Source organism: Macrobrachium rosenbergii, chromosome 21 (genome assembly GCF_040412425.1).
Source record: "Macrobrachium rosenbergii isolate ZJJX-2024 chromosome 21, ASM4041242v1, whole genome shotgun sequence".
Lineage (NCBI taxonomy): Eukaryota > Metazoa > Arthropoda > Malacostraca > Decapoda > Palaemonidae > Macrobrachium > Macrobrachium rosenbergii.
In genome coordinates, this window is record NC_089761.1 from 49,535,649 (window position 1) to 49,555,856 (window position 20,208).

The 20,208-nt window shown below is 35.9% G+C and overlaps 1 protein-coding gene across 1 annotated transcript in view; it reads left to right on the forward strand.

The window, feature by feature from the left end:
- kuz (zinc-dependent metalloprotease kuz) overlaps positions 1–20,208 on the forward strand; it is a 60,965-nt gene that overhangs the window by 35,991 nt on the left and 4,766 nt on the right. Inside the window, 1 exon segment of the mRNA XM_067122830.1 lies at positions 12,616–12,653. Within this exon segment, the coding sequence (XP_066978931.1) occupies positions 12,616–12,647 (32 nt within the window). The 3' untranslated portion in view covers positions 12,648–12,653.

Below are 20,208 nucleotides of genomic sequence, written 5' to 3' on the forward strand. Positions count from 1 at the left end.
CCTTACATGGACAGATTGTAGGTTTGCATTAATAGGTAAACATCTTTTTTGTGACTGCCCAAAATATAATCAGCAACAAATGTCAAGTTTTAGAAACTAATTGGTCAAAAAATTTTGTCAGATTCTCTTGTCATTTTCAGTTAACCTGATTAGGAAATTTTGAAGAGCTTTAATTTTATAAATATAATCCAAACTTCTTCATTAATTCAGAGAAATCCTTCAGGCCAACCCTGTGAGAGCTAGTGACTAAGTTCAGTTCAGTTGTGTGGATAAACCAAATACTGTAATATACTAATAATAATAATAATAATAGTAATAATAATAATAATGATAATGATAATGATGATAATGATGATGATGATGATAATAATAATAATAATAATAATAATAGCATGGTCATTTCCTATTCTAGGCTATTTAATAAACAATCTTCCTATTTTCTACCCTAATCTTCCCATTTTCTATCCTACAGTATACACCAGTTATCCAACAAACACATTGCATAAATCAGTAAAACTCAAACACAGTTTTCCTTATTCTTACAGAACTGAAATAAGAGAATTTTAAAAAGCCAGGACAGTTATCTTTTTAATTAGGCAACATTACCGAACAGTTAGTGCTGCAACATATTGCCAGTCATATGAACACATTTTATATCATATAACCTACAAACAAAGAAGCAAGGATTAGTATGAAGTGCATTATAGTGTAGTGTATAGTTTGGCCTCATTAAAATCCTCTATGTAAAGTAGTAATGTTATAGAACTATATTGAATAAAATTTTGTACACATCATGCAGGTTTCATAGAGGTTACCCAAACATGTGAATGAGCCAGTGTACTGATCAACAGGAGTGCTGTACAGCAATAAGGAAAAATTGTTAGGCACTTGTGTACACATTATATGTAGAGTACAGATGTTTACAGTAAAGTGTGTAATACATGGCATAAACTTCATTTTGAAAAATAAAAAAATATTGTTTTGTATTGTACAATATGTATTTTTCCATCATTGTCATTTGTTCATTTCTTTACACACAGTTGATATTGTGTTACTTTAGTATGAGGGGTGCTGTAAAAATCTGTACTTAAACTCTCTCTCTCTCTCTCTCTCTCTCTCTCTCTCTCTCTCTCTCTCTCTCTCTCTCTCTCTCTCTCTCTCTCTGTGACCTTGCAGATATTTTAACACCAAACAAAATACTGTGATTGTTGATATATTAAAAAATTCAGTTGTAACTGTAGTCAGTGCTGATAGTAATGTGTACAGCAAACCCAAGGATGAACACTTGGTATGCCTAATGTATTTTGTTTTTGCATATCTGTGCAATAAATACTGTGCATAGTTTCAGTTAACATACTGTAAATAATCACAGAAAAATTTCAAATTTCATATAAATGCCATAGTAAGTTAAGAAATACATTTTTCCCATTGATTTTCTTAAAATACAGTAATCAAAGTATTAGACAAGGTGTATCTTACAGGGGAGTACTATGAGGTATTACAGTGCTCCTATTTCTTCTGAGCCATCAGATTCTCAGATTCAATACGTGTATTCAAGTTTTATCTTTTATAGCATAATTGTTGTTTTGCTAATCCTCATGTTACTACACTAAACTGATGTCAATTCACTTCAGTTTGTTCCTCACACACACTTTTAACTCTTGCATTTGTTCTTTGTACACTCTGGTAATTGATAAAAGTAGGTGGTAACTTTACCCAACTCGGATGAAAAAGAATTAGACACCTCAGTACAATGACCAGCTATAAAGCACTGTTAATGTTGACACATTATTTCATATGCTAGCACTATGAGAACACCTATGCATTATGGTATTGCAAGGTTTTATATTCAAAGTTTCAAGCAATAAAAGTGCACTGTTTTCACTATACAAACTACTGCATTTGTGCAAGTTGGCTGTCATTGTAAAAACATTAATGACATATTAGCCAGTTGATGAATGCAACTTATTTTGAAAGGAACCTGACAGATATATTTACATTTTCACTTCACCATGTATCCCATCATTAGTATGTTTACCGTATACGGAAGCATCCTCTTATATGCAGTGGATATATTTCACATCCTGTAGCAGTTAGCAGAAACAGCATATTATAGCAAACTATACACAGACCCCTTATGTAACATGATTTCTGTATATAGTTTACACATACATATTCTGTAAATGCCAAAGTCTAACCAATGTGTTATACAGTTTTGTACAGTATGTTCCCAGCTAGTATTTTTTGGATTATTCTCTCTCTCTCTCTCTCTCTCTCTCTCTCTCTCTCTCTCTCTCTCTCTCTCTCTCTCTCTCTCTCTCTCTCTCTCTCTCTCTCTCTCTCTCTCTCTCTCTCTCTCTGGATTCACAGCCTGATCTCAGTGTGACTTGTAGAGCAATGAAAATAATTTTTATCCCTCTAAAGGCAAAAAAATAATGAGAAAACATAGTTGTGATAGATTTTACTGTAAAAAAATATTTAATCTGTGCATAAATGAAATCAACTTTCATTTTTTTTTATATAAAGAGGTATCTTAATCTTATTATGTGTGCTCACCAGTGCCTCCATATTTCATCATTGCTCTTGTCCTCCATGGTGATGATGGTGGTAATATGATGCTCTGATACAATGCCTATGATGATGATTGAGATATAGTAGGGTGATTGTATAGACAATGTGATGGTGTAGTAGATACATTAGGGAAGAAAAGGAAAACACTTTCTGGTGTGGAGAGTATGGTGAGGCCTACCAGTTTTCATATGTTAACCTGTATTTACTTTTTGTTTTGGGTAATAGGTAAAATTTAATATTTATAACTATATGGTTGATAAGGATGTCTTGTCAAGAAAATTTGAAGTTAAAAGTCGGTTAGTACAAAGTAGCATTATGTGACCTTTGCTGTTTGCCCTTCTCAAAGATTTTATAATGAAAAAAGTGGTTTGGAGATGGAAGACTAGGCTTAGGCTGGAGTAATGATAGAAAGTTTACAGACTAAGAATATGCAGGTGAAGCTCTTATAATCAGCATAACTCCACAAGATATGCATAGGTTTCTTAATAGGATGAATCATGTTTTGAGAGAGAAGGGACTTTAAATAAATCTAAGGAAGTTATAAGCTGTGAGGACAGAATATGCACAAAAGGATGAAATAACATTAAATGGAGAAAGGATTGATGAGATTGAAAATATATAAGGACAATGCTACTGTATTTAGGTTCTCTTGAGTTTGAATTTAGTGGAAGACTAACAAAAGGCAAATCAAGCAATGGTCAGGCTGATTTGGAAGTCAAATAGATTGAAATTACATAGAAAAGGTAGTATTTCTCTATGGATGTGAATCATGTATTGACAGTGAAAATACTGTGTATGTAAAAGATTTTGTTGATTAGAGGATAAAGGTTTAAGAAGAATATCAGGGGTCATTCTAGCAAGATATTGAGAAATTATACCATAAGGGAAATTATGCAAAATTATTGTTGGTGGGGTAATGATGAAGAATTGGGGGGGATGACTTGGACATGTCTATTGTGCCACCTTGGGGAAAATAGTATGTGATAGCATCAGCTGGGCATCTTTGGGCAACACAAGATTTGGAATACCCAGAACTACTTGAATGAAAACTATGTGGCAGGAGGTAAGTGTAGGTTTGTGGAAGATAGAGCACAGAAAAGATAGGACTGGAGGAATTTCAAGAACCCCTTTTCATTGCATGGTATTGGAGGCAATAATGGTGAACAGTCAAATTCTACATTGATTTTTAGGGATAGGTATATAAGGCAAAGGGTTTAGATAACCTCACCTGATATACTGAGAAACACAAGGACATTTTGAGTATCTGCCCATTAAAATCATAGTAATTTCTCTAACATCATCAGAGATTCTCAGAAGTCCATGCTGTTTTATCTGTGAACTTGAAATAATCTAAGTCTTATAAACTTTCAGTGTACTGTATTAATCATCCATGTTTTGCTCAGTAGTTGGAAGTGCTGCATCTCAAATGACTGGGGTGATGTGCTGAGTGTTCTCTCCAGGTAGATTGGTGTTCATATTTCATTTCATTGCACACTTTTATTTCATAAATCTTTGTGGTTTAGCATGTATTCAGTTATGTGTATTCAGGCTATTTTAGCACTTAAGTAATGTTTGTTTATTTTAAACTAATGTTAATTGTTGCATGGCTGTTAGTATCTTAATATTGTATTGTACGCATTATTATAATATTGCCATTTTGTCTTTTATTTCTGTTTAATGTTAGTACTGTATTTGTTTTATATACCCTCATCATTCTTACTTAAAATCTCCTTAATAGTTTTTTATGTGCCGGGAACGTATTGGAATAGTTATGATAATTAAAATATGGATGAGTTACTGTTTTGCTAATTGAGCTAGTAATATTAATACAGAAAGCACTGCACCCTATGATGTTCAAAGGATGTTATTACACAGTCAAATCTAACACAATGGTGACAGTTAACTGTGTTTTCTTAATTATGTAATTTTATATATATATATATATATATATATATATATATATATATATATATATATATATATATATATATATATATATATATATATATATATATATATACATACACATATATATGTACATATATATATGTACACATATATACATATATATATATCACACACACACAATTTATCGAGACTAACTTGATTGAAAGAAATCGTAATTTACAAATTATCTTTTTTAATGCACTTACCCTGTTTCTTGTCTTTCTTTATAAATGAAATCTGAATGATTGTGCAATATTAGCATGATATGCAATGTCTATCACTGTGGTTATGATCTCTGTGACCAATTACTAGACTGAAAAGATTTAAGCACTCCTATTTTGGAGTTGAAGTAGTAGTTATTAGTAATGCTGTAGTTGGTTTGATCAGCTCCATTAGTTATATAAATGCCTATACTTTCATCTAGAGTGCTATTAGGTTCACCAGTCTTGTGTGTGGGAATAAGGTGGTCTCAGTACTCTTGTACCCTTTAGGTCCTCGAGTACTGAATGTCTCAGTCATCAACTGCACTTTTCTTGAATGTGCAGTAATGTTAATAACTGTGAACTGTTTCCTTGGTATTTACTTGAACAAAGGATTGCCAGCTCAGTGCTTATTTATAATTAATTTCTTATTTCTTTTCATTAATCACGTGGTGCACTGTTGGCGTTACTCTAATGGGTGTTTGCAGCATCCCTGTGGCATCTAGCTGCACAAACTTTGTAGCCTTTTACTTTACCTACTCCAGCTGCCTTTTCTAGTCTTGCTGTCCAACCTGTCAACTGATGCTTGATGTAATTGTGGGATTTTTGTTTCAAGTCCCACCTTTAGATCTTAGTACTTCATCAACATTATTTTCTGGATCTCTTTATCATACTGTCCAACCATTCTAGTTTCTTTTTGCTGTCATAAATGCTGAATGGTTGAAGGTACCACAGTACTTGGCTTAACAGCCAAAATTTCATAAACCAAATTGATTAACTCTCTACAGTCCACTTTTTTAACTCTTTAGCAGTGTTTGCTGCATTTCAGACTGTGGTTTCAGAGTGTTGTACAGTACATAACATCATTCTTGTCATCATTTGTTATGTTTTTGTCGAAGGTAATTTTCAGTGTTAATGCTAACCAGATCACAAGATATTAACTAATTAACACTCAGAAAGTTTTCTAAGTTCTCATTTCCAATAACCACAATCTTTTCCCCTCAATATTTACTGAATTTTACTGTAGGGAAGAGTAATTGTTTATCTTGGTTTTTTTTTGGGCTTATCATCAAAGCGTTAATGATCTATCTACCTTGTTGTCTCTAGGTTTTTTTTCCATGGTAGTTTATACAGTATGGAATTGGTGCATGTTATATCTTTTGCTGTCTGTGATATTAATGATTTTATGTATTCAGTGCCATTAATGGAGTAAACTTGATGTATTCTGTTAAAAATAATTTTTCACTATTAGTGAATTTATTATTTTTTTCTCATGGTATGATTACTAGCAGATTTTTTCCTCCACTTTGACTACTTGTATCGTGTTTTGCTAGTCCTGTGTTAAGTTTTGTGTATTCGCTGATTTTACTGTGCCCCACATACCTATGAAAGCCTTACAAGTAAGTAATTTTTGCATTTGTACCCTTCCTGTGCAGTGATTGTCACCTTTGCAGAAAATCTTCAAGCCAGGTGTGTTCAGATTTTCTCGTGTGAGATATGTTGGAGTAGTTGCATAACTAGGTGTTTCACTATGTCCCGAGGATGACAGGCAGGGCAGCCGATTGGGACTACAGTCTACCCCAAAGCCAAATCAAAGTCCTTCTAGAGAAGGCATCATGCTTACCCCATACAAATGGGAAAACAAGCACGTTGAAAAGAAGAAGAAGAAGAAGTCTGTCTTGGAAGACTCTCTAAGACATGTTCTGTCAGAAGTAGCTGGAGAAAAGACAGTGTTTACAAGTATTTCATAACTAAAAAAAAGAATAGCATTCCCATGCATGACTTCTAAATAGCAGTTCTACACACTACTAAAGGAACAAAGTTGATTAAATCAACCAATCATCATGTCTGCCAGAAATACAAGGTGTCTGAAGAGCAGTATGAAACTCTTTAAGTTCCCAAAAATACAGAAAAGATCAAAACCCCTAGCATATTTAGATAGCTTTAATAAATGTTCTTTGTAAAGGGCTACTAAATTTCTACATTACAAAGGAAATTCAAAGAAAAGAATGAAAGTGCAAAATTGTGAAACAGATTGAGTTTAAATAGAAAGTCGAATGGAGGGAAATTTTTCTTGAAATGAACGTATGTGGTCAGGATGCAGACAAAATTTCTGCACTGAATGAAAAAAGTTCAAAAGGATGTTCGTGAGTTAGTGATGTATGCAGAAAAACATGGGTAAATGAAAATTACACTGCCAGTGTTTTTGTTAGATTGATACGAAATTTGAAAAGGAAACTTGTTAATCTACCCACAGGTAAAGGAAGTCAGCTTATAATTTTAGATCCTGACTTTAAAGAATGGCTTGTTCCAAATGCAGACATATTAGAAACTGAAAATAGAGATCATCACCATAAGATGAATTCCGTGGTGTTCGAGAATGGTTTAAAACCAAGCTGCTTCTAGCATAACACTTTTCCATCATAGTGTTGAATAAAACATCCTATCATTTGGTGTGCATCAATGAACCCCTAATTTGTCTGCCAAAAAATAGGATATTAACAACTGGTTAAAACAAATGGTTTAAATCTGGGGCATAACTTGAACAAATGCATGTTAATCATTAGTAAAATAGCAGATATATCCATGTTTAGGTAATGATTATGTAATTGACAGACTTGCAAGATACCATGGACACCAAATGGTTTGTCTGCTTCCAAATCACTGCCAGTATAATGCCGCTGAATAGATATGGCCACAAAAAAAAAAAAAAATGAAAAAGACATAAATGAATCCTCTGGTCAAAGAGGCTATAGACTCTGTATCAGTAGAGAACTTGGTTCCTGTTAAGCATGCCAGGGGCTAAACATATAATACAGCAAGAGAGGTTTGTAGAGATAAATATATAGATTTGTTTGTAATTTATTTACAAAGTCAGTTCAAGAATATATTTGAGTGTTCTTGAAAGTAAAGGCTCCTCTTGACAGGTTAGAATTTCAAGGATGAGGATGAAGTGGTAACAGTAAATTGACCCAGAGGAAACACCCTGAGTTTCTGATTAAATTTGTCAGACTTTAGTTCCATACAGCTAGAGTAGCGCTGCAACTCCTACTAATCCCTCTGTTCTGGGAGATATTGATGATTACAACACATTACATCAAAATCACGGCACACATCGATTTGATCTACCCACGACAGGACTTTGATGCCATGGGACACATTTTACCCAAGGGGAAAAGAAGTTGGGTGTCATCATTTTCCACTTGATTATGGTACATCTTCACCTCTCATTTATGGCAATGTCAAGAGATATGACTTTTGGGGTTTTGGCTGCAGTGTCTCAGGGTGATGGTAGGTGTACTTCTTCCCGAAATCTGAACTCAACTGATACAACCACATTGCTTCACATGCCATGGATTTGACCCTATGGTATTATATACAGTACACACTTTTGAGTCAGCACTGTCCTAGCTCCAAGTGATTCATTATAGCCTCCCGATGACTCATTACAGTCTCCAAATGTTCAGCTGGATCGTATGGCATATGATTCATACAAATGTAATGGAGCAAACTTTTCATACAAAGTCATTAATCATTATATATAATGAGTGGTCAGATCCCAGCACCATGAATCTCGTTGCCCCACATATTTTACAACAAATGTAAGGTACTTGAGATGATTGAAACATGGCTAATGATCCAGTGGGTGCATGAATAGTGAGACTGCCTCTTTCTGTCTGACAGACAAAAGGCTGGTGAACTGGGAATATTTGGGACCCAAATGCATGTACGATACTGTATAGGCTTATTCTGTATATGTTTAAAAACTGCATTCATGAGATTGCTTCTGATGTATGCATGTAATGGATGAATTAATTTTTAGTATGCATGTAATGGATGAATTAATTTTTAGTATTTGCATAAATTTACTTTCCTGGATTACCTTTCATCGACAGCTTTTCATAAATTTATTTTTGTGTTTAGACTACAGTATTCTCTTTAGTACCCCTAGTACAGTATATTATGATGTAATTTTCTCAGCACATAACCAACTGTAATTAAAGCAAGGTAGGAACTGTTTGGTATTTAAGACATGAATTAGTTTAGTGATAGATTGGTATTTAAAACATTAGTTAAGTGTGCAAGCAAGCCATTTTATATGCAAGAAATCTAAATATGGATTTGATTTTCCCAGTACCGTTTATGGTGCTACCTCTGCAGTGTTTTTCTCTCTACAACTATATTGTAAAAAATGAAAGAGGTTGCTGCTCTGTTTAACAAAGCAAGAATGGTAATTTGTTGAAGGTTTGTAGATAATTTTTATATGTTATTTTCTGTGATTTAGCCACTTTAGCTTTTCCAGAACATTGTGGATTTTCATTGACCTTTTGATTGGGTTGTTCTTTCATTTAAGATTTAAGATTTGTAGGGCTTTTAATTTCTGTGTTGGTGAAATAGAGCATACTATAGCTTCATTTCCTTGAATGATGTATGTATGATGTGATGGTGGATGTATCATTAATAGTAATGCTGTTTATTGATGCTTCAGTTCCAAGAACTAGTGTCTCAGAATGCTGGTAATGAGATTGAAGTTTGTACTGTGCACTATTAATTTTTCTAGTCATCATTTAAATAATAATAATAATTTGAACTGGAATATAGAGTACCATAAAAAAGTAACATTTTCCTTCAGTTTAGTTGATTTTAACACTTCCATTTCATGATTAAAATGAAAAGATGTTATAGTATTGGCTTTTCATTCAGTATTAGTAAGGACATCTTTAAAGCTGCTTGATTTACTTCCATCAGCTCTTTGTTCCCCTCAAGGTCCCCTTCAACGTTTACTCCATTTTGTGGAAATTTTGGAAATATAGTATTGTTAATTTTGATCAGCAAATTATCATTGTTCCTTTTAGTCCTCTTACTGTGGATTCAGTTGGTGCACCTTAAGTGGAAAGCCAAGCTTGTCAGGATTTTTTTAGAAAACAACAAAAGCCAAGGTTTCTTTTGGTTGTTTATATGTTTATTATTTCCGAAGTAAAAGTAGCTGTAAAGATCTGAAATTCAGTTTGTCAGTTGTCAGCCTCCATGTTTGGTTTTACTGAGCATACACTTCAAAGGCACTTTTTTGTGACATTGTATTAGGTGTTTCTTTAGCCTCTGGGCTGTTGGGCTACCCTGTTTTATTAAGATTTCCTGGTGCTAGTTTTCATTTTCATATCCCTGGTGCTATAAATATGCACTGATGGCAATGTGGAATATTTTTTCATAGTGACAACTTTCTCAGGTATGTGTTTATAATCTGTCAGGTTTCTTGCTCTCAGGGTAAATTTTACTGGGTATTATTTTGATTATTCAAGATACAGGTATTTCCTTTTTCATGCTTCTGATGGTTCCTCTTAGGCATGGTATATCAGTTACTGAAGCTGTAATTTTTAGATTTACTGATGGTACCTTTTCCAAATTTAGGAGTGTCATGATTGTCTTTAGATATTTTATGAATTACTTGCGATAGATGAACCACATTTCTAGTCTTGCAAAGGGCTTGCTTGGAGGATTTGTTTGTAAATAAGAGGTGAAAGTTGGATCAAGGTAAAGGTAGAAAAGCCGACTGGTAAAGTTAGAAAAGTTGGACATCTTAATGGGAAGATGTGGAATCTTAAAGATGTTTGCAAAGAATTTTCAGTATCATCTATAGTGTGCTGTGCAGTGTACAATACCAAGGGGTAACCCTTTAAAGAGTAATATTATTACTGTATATAAGAACTCACAGATTTTGAGATTAGTATTTTATTTTAGTTGCCACTAATGGTAGTAAATATAAGGAATGAGCCAAAAATAATGGATGTTAAATAAATAGGATGCTGGAAAGCAGGTGGGTTTATTCAAAGCCTCTCTTAAGATGACAGTTTTTCTTTTTTAAACTTATTCAGCTATCTTCAGTAACAATTTAGAAACTTCAGTACTTCATACTCTGTTCATACTGTGGTTTCATTAATGTGATATCATATGTAAGAATTTTGATACATAAATTCTGGTAGATTGGATTTTTCTGAATTTATAACTAGGGAGTAATAGTTTCTGTTCATTTTGTATTTTTTTGCTGTACATTTTAGATGTATCATGGAAATATTAAGAGATTTTAGTGAATGATAATATCATTATATCTTGACAATATGCCTAGAAAGAGTATAATTTGATGCTAGACTCTAACACTTGAATGCAGGAGCTCACTGGTATGTAATATGAGCTAAGTTTTTTATCACAGTGTTACTTTACTAGAACTATAAATATATTTATTAAGAACACTGTGAAATGAAACTTTGTTTATATTTATTTTCATGCTGTATATTTTAGCAATACAGTACACTTCTTCAATATTAAACTTAATTTGTTTTCACTTAAAGAAAATATTTGCATGATTTGTTTGTGTGTGTGAATATTCCTGCGGAATACATTTTAATGTGTAAAATTTCTTTCATCACTCTTTTTTTTCATATTTGTAGCTAAATTCATAATAACAATTCATAGTGCTGTATTTTATTTCCAGGTAGGAACTCGATAATTAATATTTAAATATTTGTGATTATTAATTTTTATAAAATGGTTTAAAGCCACCCAGGACTAGTAAAATAACCCCATGACATTAGCACCATAATTTTATTCTCAACTTGAAAAATTTTTATATGGCCGAGTAATTGTTACTATTTCACTTTAATCAGAATAGTTAAGGTATTGCCACTAGTTGTAATCCAGAAACTCAAGGTGAGGTTATGTACATTCATAATGGTTCATTTCACTATTATAATTTTATTGCAGAAATCATAATTTTTTTTATTTATCTTGTAGTTTGGATTGTATTAATAGTACAAGGTGCTACATCGTTAGTTTGGTATTTTTTAAACTGTTTAATATATCAAGAACTTTCGTAAGTTATGAAGCCTGTTAAATTTTCCTAAAGATCAGTTTGCAAGCATCAAAGCCTTTAATATAGTACTGTATTGAGTCACTGTTGAAATACTTGAGAGATCTTAAAGTTACTTTCTGTAGTGTCAGTTTTCTGAATTTCACTAACCAAATGCAGATTCACATATGAATTTAGCTACAGCAGTTACTTTATAATGTATAAACTGGTTAGTCTAGTTTCAGGAAGGTTAGGTAATTAAATGAAATTCAGGAAAATAGCTGTTGGCCACATTTTATATTTAAAAAGTCTATTTATATGAAATGCTATGTAGAATCATGAGTTAGTATTTTGTGATTTTCATTTATAATGTCACATTATGATTAGATACTCTACAATGCATTTATAAATTTCTAGTTTGAAGAGTATTGTGGAAACTCCAGATGTTTGATGAAAATGTAAAATATGAGGGAAAGAAATTTTTACTGGAGGATAAAAGGAAGGGTGTTGGTGCCTTTCAATCACTCGTGTGTTTGAAATGTAGTGCTAAACTCTACATAATAGCTTAGAAATATTTGTTAGGTGTTGCATTAATTTAATTAGTTCATGACACCAAACTTGATTTGTTCAATAATTAGTGCATTTTATTATGATCTTCAGAATACCTCAGCAGAATATAATGTATATGTCAAGTCATCTTGGCAAAAAATACTTTGTAGAGCAAGGCTCTGATTGATTAGTACTGTTTTGCCTCTGTTTTAAATGTTGTCCTGTCTGGAATGGCTTATTGACTAAGATAGAGAAAATGTCTACCTTACTTACTATTCTAATCAATTAAAGAGTTGGATTTTCTTGGATAAATAACATTCCTTTTAGAGTATTTGGTAGTTTGAAAATTTTGCCTTTGTAATTTGAGATAAGCCAATTTTATCATTATTCTTAGTAGACAAGACTAGACTTGAATTTGCTTGATCACTCTTGCAAAGACAATGCACTGGTGGTCAGTTGTTTTGTCCCATTAAACTTCAATTGCTATGTGTTAACATATTGCAGGCGGCAGACGACACGAGAATTCTGCTGTATAGTGTAAGGTATGTTATGCTTGTGTTGCACCTTGCTTGCTGAAGTTACATTAAAAAGGATATATCTATTTTCATATATGAAAATTCATCATGTAATTTGTAGAATTCCCTCTTATAGACTTCATACTTCACGTAATAGATATACCCTTCTTGATTTAGTTGTAGTGTCTGGCCATGCACTCACAATTTAGCACTGTACCGTTTCATTATCAGGTCTTATTTTTAACGAAGGGAATTTTATTCAATATTTTAATGAAGAGCCCTAAGTTTCATTCTATTTTAAAATAGTTCTGTTCATCATTCAGATTGGCTGTTACAGTACTAATAAATCTTAAATGTTAAAATTCACCAGTGAAGTTTAGAAAGGAATTCTTGACATTCTTAATTTTTACTTATTATTTTACCTTAAATATTTTTATATATAGTATTTTTGTGCTTAAGGTTTTTGGATGAATGACAATGATATGATATATCAAGTGTGAATTGTTAGCTTTACATATGTTTCCTTTGCATTTGTCAGAGAAAGATTTACTTCTTGATGTGAGCATGGAATATTCTGGGGTTAGTACTGGTTTTTTAATGTACATATTTTGGATTAGTAATTATGTGTATGTATATATATATATATATATATATATATATAGGCAAGAGAGGTATGTAGAGATATATATATATATTTATATGTATTGATATATATATATATATATATATATATATATATATATATAAAGGCCCTATATATATATATATATATATATATATATGTATGTAATGTATATAGAGGAAATAAGGGATTTTGACAAAGGAAAAATCTATTTCTGAGGAAGGTCCCGTGTCACGGTGAAATTCCATTACAGCACGAATTTCTAGGTATAAAAATGCTAGATATACCAGAGAAAAGAGCTTCAGGAAAGCTGGGGTTACTACCCCAGTCGAGCGTCTTCTAGGAAGACGCGGTATAAGGAAGGGTGAGTGAAATACCACTACCACGGAAACATACTCGAAAGATCTCTCCTTATCAAAACCCCGAACAGAGCGGTGAGCCGTTACAGCCCCTACACTCAACACCCGCCAGGACGGCGACACCAGCGCCACCTACCTCATTCCATGCTAGCACTAACCCCAGACTTGGCATGTGCAAGAAGGGGGAGCCAATAGGTGAGTCAGGAGGTCACACTTTGAGTGACAGGACCTTCCTCAGAAATAGATTTTTCCTTTGTCAAAATCCCTTTTCTGAGTCCAGTCCCGTGTCAGCTGGTGAAATAGTGATAGAGAATCATGCCAAGGCTGCAAACTGGAGGGAAAGAGGGTAATCTGAAGAAAAAAAAAAAAAACAAATTATAAAAATAATTTTAATTAGGAATCTCTTACATGTAGCAAGAACACTAAACCTAAGGTACATCAAAGACTTTTACTATGAAACATGGAAGTGATCATTAGTGGGAACTGGAGGCCCCAAAAATACTTAACACTACTTAAAAGCATATTGAAATATGAAATTTGCATAAGATAAATGCATATACAATCTTAAAAGCTACATCAGAAACTTAAGCTAAACACGTAAGAGACAAAATCAATGGAAAATAAAATATACAGTACAAATATATCTGGGGTACATGGATAAAATAAAAACTGCCCAGTACCCCACAAGAAAACAATCATAACATGTCAGATTACAGTTTCCACTCAACAGAGACAAAATACATCAATATGAGGAGCCAGGCAGTGAGGCATGATCAACCAGGAGGATAAGCAGAGAAGTAAATGAGGCAGGCGGGGGGGGAAAGGAGGATAAAGATATGATTAGTTAAGGTGGGAGATGACACTTCCCACAGCTATGGTAGAAAATTTCAGGGCAGCGATTTTAAATAGTGGCGTTTAAACACTAGAGGTGATTTCCAACGTATATTTAGATAGTTCTGAGAAGTCCATATTATGAAAGTAATTAATGGAAGTAGCAACTGCTCGAATATCATGAACCTTAGGAACTGAATCTGGGTTGGCCTGTTTAATAAAATACAGAATTTGTTGTCTTATAGCATTCAGTGAAAAGTACCACCTTTCTCCCTGATAAAAGAGGACCCGACTTACTCTGTGAGTTCTTAAAGGCAAGATTTAAGTGTATAAACTGGACATAAAGACTGGTCTTGTGGAAGGGGCACCACCTTCCTTGAGAGACCACCTGTCTTGTGGGTCTTAAGATTTTTGGCTAAAAATCAAGGGTCAGGAAGGAGGACCTCTCCGGATGGGAGGAAGTTCACAAAATTATCACCTCTAGTGAGATTGATAGCTCTGAATTCTAGCACCTGAAGCCAAGCTAATCAAAAAATAGTGTCTTCTTAACAGATCCTTTTAAGAGCATTGAAAGTTATCCATCTCTGATGCTAACTTAAAGGCGTCATTGAGAAAGGGGGTAATTTTAAAGGCGTAACTGGTCTCAGACGAGCGCATGCTCTGGGGATAGATGAAAAATAGGAATCTGTAAGGTCGATTTTAAAGCCGTATAGAAATACTTTCTTCAGGGCTGACTTGACTGTGGTAATAGTGGAAAGCAAGGCCTTTCTCAAACAGTGATCTAAAGAAAGAAACTCCCTAAATTAGTCGTCATGATTTTGGCTTCAGATGCTTTCAGGAAGGAGGCTAATTTTTTGACTGCTGAGTCATACTGTCTAAGAGTAGAATCTCTTTTATCTGATTCTAAAACAGAGTGTTGACAGGGTCAATGTTTGCTCCTTTTTGGGCTGAAATTTTATAAAGTCCATAAAACTAGGGCATTCTGAATTCTTGAGGAAGCTGACACAGTCTTGGTTTGTACTGTCTGGGTCAGAATGGGCTTGGGAATCCGAAGACTCCATAATCCCAGTTCCTGAAGAAGAGGGGAACCAATTGCTCTTCGGCCAATAGGGGGCTACTAGGGCTGGTTGACCTTTGAATGTCCTGAGTTTGTGTAATACTTTCAGCAGTAAATTTATTGGAGGGAACAGATAAATTTTCTCCCAATTGTTCCAATCTACTGTCATTGCGTCTGTGGCGTACGCCTGAGGGTCCAGGTTGGGGCCACGTAACAGGAGTTTGAAGTTGCTCTCCGTCGCGAACAGATCCACTTGGAGACCCGGAACCTGGCGGCAAATCCATTTGAAAGACTCCCCGTCCAGGGACCACTCCGTCTCCAACGGAGTAGCTCTGGACAGGGAATCCGCCACCACGTTCCGTACCCCCGCTAGGTGGGTGGCTGACAGGTGCCAGCCGTGCTTGTTCGCCAGGGAGAAGATAGCAACCATTACTTGGTTTTACTCGACCTGATTTGGAGCCGCCCTGTTGATGCAATGAACTATCACTGTGCTGTCCAATACCAGCCTGATATGAATCCGGTTGGGGGGGCGGATTTTCTTTTAGAGTTAGAAAGACCGCCATAGCTTCCAGGGTGTTTATATGGAACTGCTGAAACATTGTGGACCACGTTCCTTGTACTTTTGTTTTGGTGAATATCCCCAGCCGCTTAGGGAAGCGTCTGTGTGAACAACTAGTGCCGGAGGGGGAAATTGAAGCGGAACTGATTTGGACAGGCTTCTGACTGTGGTCCAAGGCCGCAGTCTTGTTTTTAAGATTCGAGGAATAGAGGAGACCTTGTCTCTGAGCTTGACATTGGCTCGACTCCGCCACACTCTGTTTATGTCTTTTAGTTTCGCTTTTAAGAGCAGGTCTGTCACTGAGGCAAATTGAAGAGACCCAAGGACTCTTTCTTGGGATCGGCGGGATGCCAATTGATTTTTGAGAAATTTCCTGGTGAGAGATGCTATCTCTTTCCTCTTGGGAGGCGGGAGAGATAACGTGTGAGAGGACAGATCCCACTGGAGACCCAGCCACTGAAACCGGGACTCCGAGTCAGGCGGGACTTTCTCTGTTCAGTTGAAAACCCTAACGACTCCAGGAAGTTGATGACTATGGACGTAGCCTTCTGACACTCCGGAACTGTTGGTGCCCAAATTATCCAATCGTCCAGGCACGCTGCTAGGGATATCCCTCGGGACCGGAGTTGTTGCACTACCGTGTCCGCCAGCTTGGTGAATACCCTGGGCGCAATGTTTTAGACCGAAGGGCATGACCCTGAAGGAGTAGGCTTGATTCCCGAGTCTGAAACCGAGGAACTGAGAGAAGTTCCGCGCAATCGGGACGTGATAATAAGCGTCTGAAAGATCGATAGAGGTGGTGACGGCTCCACGCGGAAGTAGAGTCCGTACCTGAGCTACCGTAAGCATCACGAAATTTGTCGCATTTATGTAGAGATTTAGACGCGACAGATCCAGGATCACTTTGCTGATCGGAGTCTTTTTGGGAACAGTGAATAACCTGCCTTGAAACTTTAGGTGCCTTACTTTCTTTATTGCTTGTTTGTTGAGCAATTCTGTCACGTAATCCTGTAGGATTGATGAGGGTGGCTGGTAAAACCTGGTTAGAGGAGGAGGGTCCTTGATCCAGCTCCATCCTAGTTTTTGGACACAATGCTGTGTGCCCAAGGGCTGAAGGTCCATTGGTCCCTGAACCAATACAGGCGACCACCTACCTGTGTTCTCTCAGTGGGAGGGAGCGGGTTTGTTCCCTCTACCACGTCCAGGCCTTCCTCTTGGGCTGGTGTTGGGTTTTCCTCTATGAGGGGCCCTGCCTCTTCCCCTTGCGATCCCTATTAAGGCCGTGAAAGTATCCACGGCCCTCATAGGTGGGGTTGTATGCTGGCGAAGCAACATACAAGGGCGCAGCAAGGGAATGAGCTGGTTGGACCAGCACATATTGTTGGGGGTGAGCCTTGGAGGTGGAGGGCTGTGCCACTGCCGAGACCGGGGCGGCTTGAACTACCGCCTGATGGTGGGGCCTCTTATGTCTCCTGAAACGTTTGCCTCCTCTCGTCTGGGGCCGCCAGATTCTGGGGTCTTGCGCTTGTAGGCAGAAATGCCCCAGCGAGAGCGTTAGACTCTGGTTGGCCCTTGTAGCCTCAGCCATAACATTCGTAACCTCTTCTTCTGGGAAGAGGTTAGGCCCCAGATCGAGCTCTTAACAAGCTTGTTAGGCTCGTGTGACGGATAGTGGCATCGGCAAAAATGAATTTTCTGCATTCCAGTCTGGCCATGATGAACTCGAAAGGTCAGACTGAAAGCCAGCTAGCAGGGACTTAGCCAAGATGGTACTTAACTTGGAGATGGTAAAGCTGCTCGATGACATGGCGAATGATGAAAATAAATCCAGAAAAAGGGCACGAGCACACAAAAGGAAAAGGTCGCAATCACGTGCTAGAAAATGGAATAAGGTAGGTGGCGCTGGTGTGGCCAGTCCTGGCGGGTGTTGAGTGTAGGGGCTGTAACGGCTCACCGCTCTGTTCGGGGTTTTGATAAGGAGAGATCTTTCGAGTATGTTTCCGTGGTAGTGGTATTTCACTCACCTTCCTTATACCGACGTCTAACTAGAAGACGCCGACTGGGGGTAGTAACCCCAGCTTTCCTGGGAAGCTTTTTTCTCTGGTATATCTAGCATTTTTATACCTAGAAATTAAGGTGCTGTAATGGAAGGCTGACACGGGACTGAACTCAGAAAATATATATTTATATATACTGTATTTGATTTTTCTTTTAATTTTTGCAGTGGGTAGCTATAAACCCATTTTAATTAAAACATTATTTAACATAAGGACACATTCATATGGAATAGATTTGAAATGATATTTACAACTTAAGCAAGATTCAAAAAGGAGTAACATAAATGTCTGTATGGAGTAAAGGGACCATAATTTAAAATGAACAGATCAATACCAAATAAATGTATAGTCGGTTGATCAAAGTAAACCAGTTCAGGGCAGTGGCGCACAGCACTTCTAGCTTCCCTTAACGTCGTGAGCAGACATCCACAACAATAGCTGAAAGACTTTCCTAATTTACAGTAGAAAGAATAAAAAAATCTCTAGTAATGGGCAATGTAACATCATGATACCTCAGTATGATGTGATGCTGACTCAGAAATAGAGATGGCCAAAGAGATTATCTGCTGATGATAGCCTTACAATATCTGTTGGGAAAGAAAATCACCACTTAGAACAATTATGCCTAGTGCCCCCATAGTTTGTAGAAATCCAACAGAACAAAATTCCAGGAATAGCAAAACTGAAGTTCTGAAGCCCTCGAAGTCCAAAGTAGTACCAAGTATTCTTAAACACTGTGTTCAAAGGGAAGTTTGAACACAATGGCCACACTAGGAGAAGCTAAGATAACAAGTATTCTCAAACATTATGGTCAGATGTAAATTTGAACACAATGGCCAGACTTGGAGAAACCCCTCGAAGCCCTTGAAGTTGATACCAAGTATTCTTAAACATTGTGTTCAAATAGAAATTTGAACCAATGACCAGACATGGAGAAGCCCTCAAAGTCCAAGGTGATATCAAGTATTCTTCAACATTGTGTTCAAATGAAAATTTGAGCAGTGGCCAGACTTGGAGAAGCCCTTGAAGTCCAAGGTAATACCAAGTATTCTCAAATGTATTTAGATGGAAATATGAACACAATGGCCAGACTTGGAGAACCCCTGAAGTCAAAGGGAATACTAAGTATTCTCAAACACTGTGTTCAAATGGAAGTTTGAACACAATGGCTAGACTTGGAATGGGAGCATGATACAAGATTCGCTAATGAATTAACCTCTTAATTATACTTATTAGGGATTGCTGAATCAACAAATGTTCATCAATAGCAAAAACCTGTTGAAAGTAGATAATGTAAGTCAGTTTTAAAAAAAAGGAAAAACAATTAGCAAAAAGTTTGTTAGAAATTGGGTAGCTATAAAATCTGAGACCAGTGGCTGAATATCTCTTGTAAAACAGTCTTAAAAAGTGACCAAAGATACCAGCAAACAGGAAATGGTATTTTGTCTTGTCTGTTTTCACCTAATTATTGTGTTATTGGAAACATAGCTGAACTAAAGCTCTCTGGTCCAGTAAAATTTAAAGATACATGTAGTTCTGGTACCTTGACATAATTTACCTACACAGTATACTGTATTTTTGTACAGTAATCACATTGCATATGTTGAATGAATTATCAATTATTATCGTAAAATTAGTTTAACAAGGCCAAATCATTTTTAGAATCTCATAGGGCTCATTTGAAGAATCTGCCATGAATTGATGGTATAAAATTTGATCAAGGTAAAGTTAAAGAAGTTGGACTGCTGAGTAGGATTAGGCTTAAAAAAAATGTCAAATGAAGGATAGAAAGAATTGCAGTTGGAACTTTTGACTCTTCAAAAAACTGCTAGCCATATACATTGTACCATTCAAAATACTTGGTGGTAACTCCCTGTAAGGGTACAGGTCACAACTTTTTAAAATATTTTTTATTTTGTAGTTGACACACAGTAGCAGTTTCCTTATTGAAAAATCCCTTCAGTAAACTGTTAATATCAAATTTTCCATTTGCAATGTTTTGATTAGATTTTCCTTGAACTTACTTGCCAATTTTAATGCAATACAATGAATACTCATTCACATTTGTTTTAATGCGGTACAATGAATACTCATTCA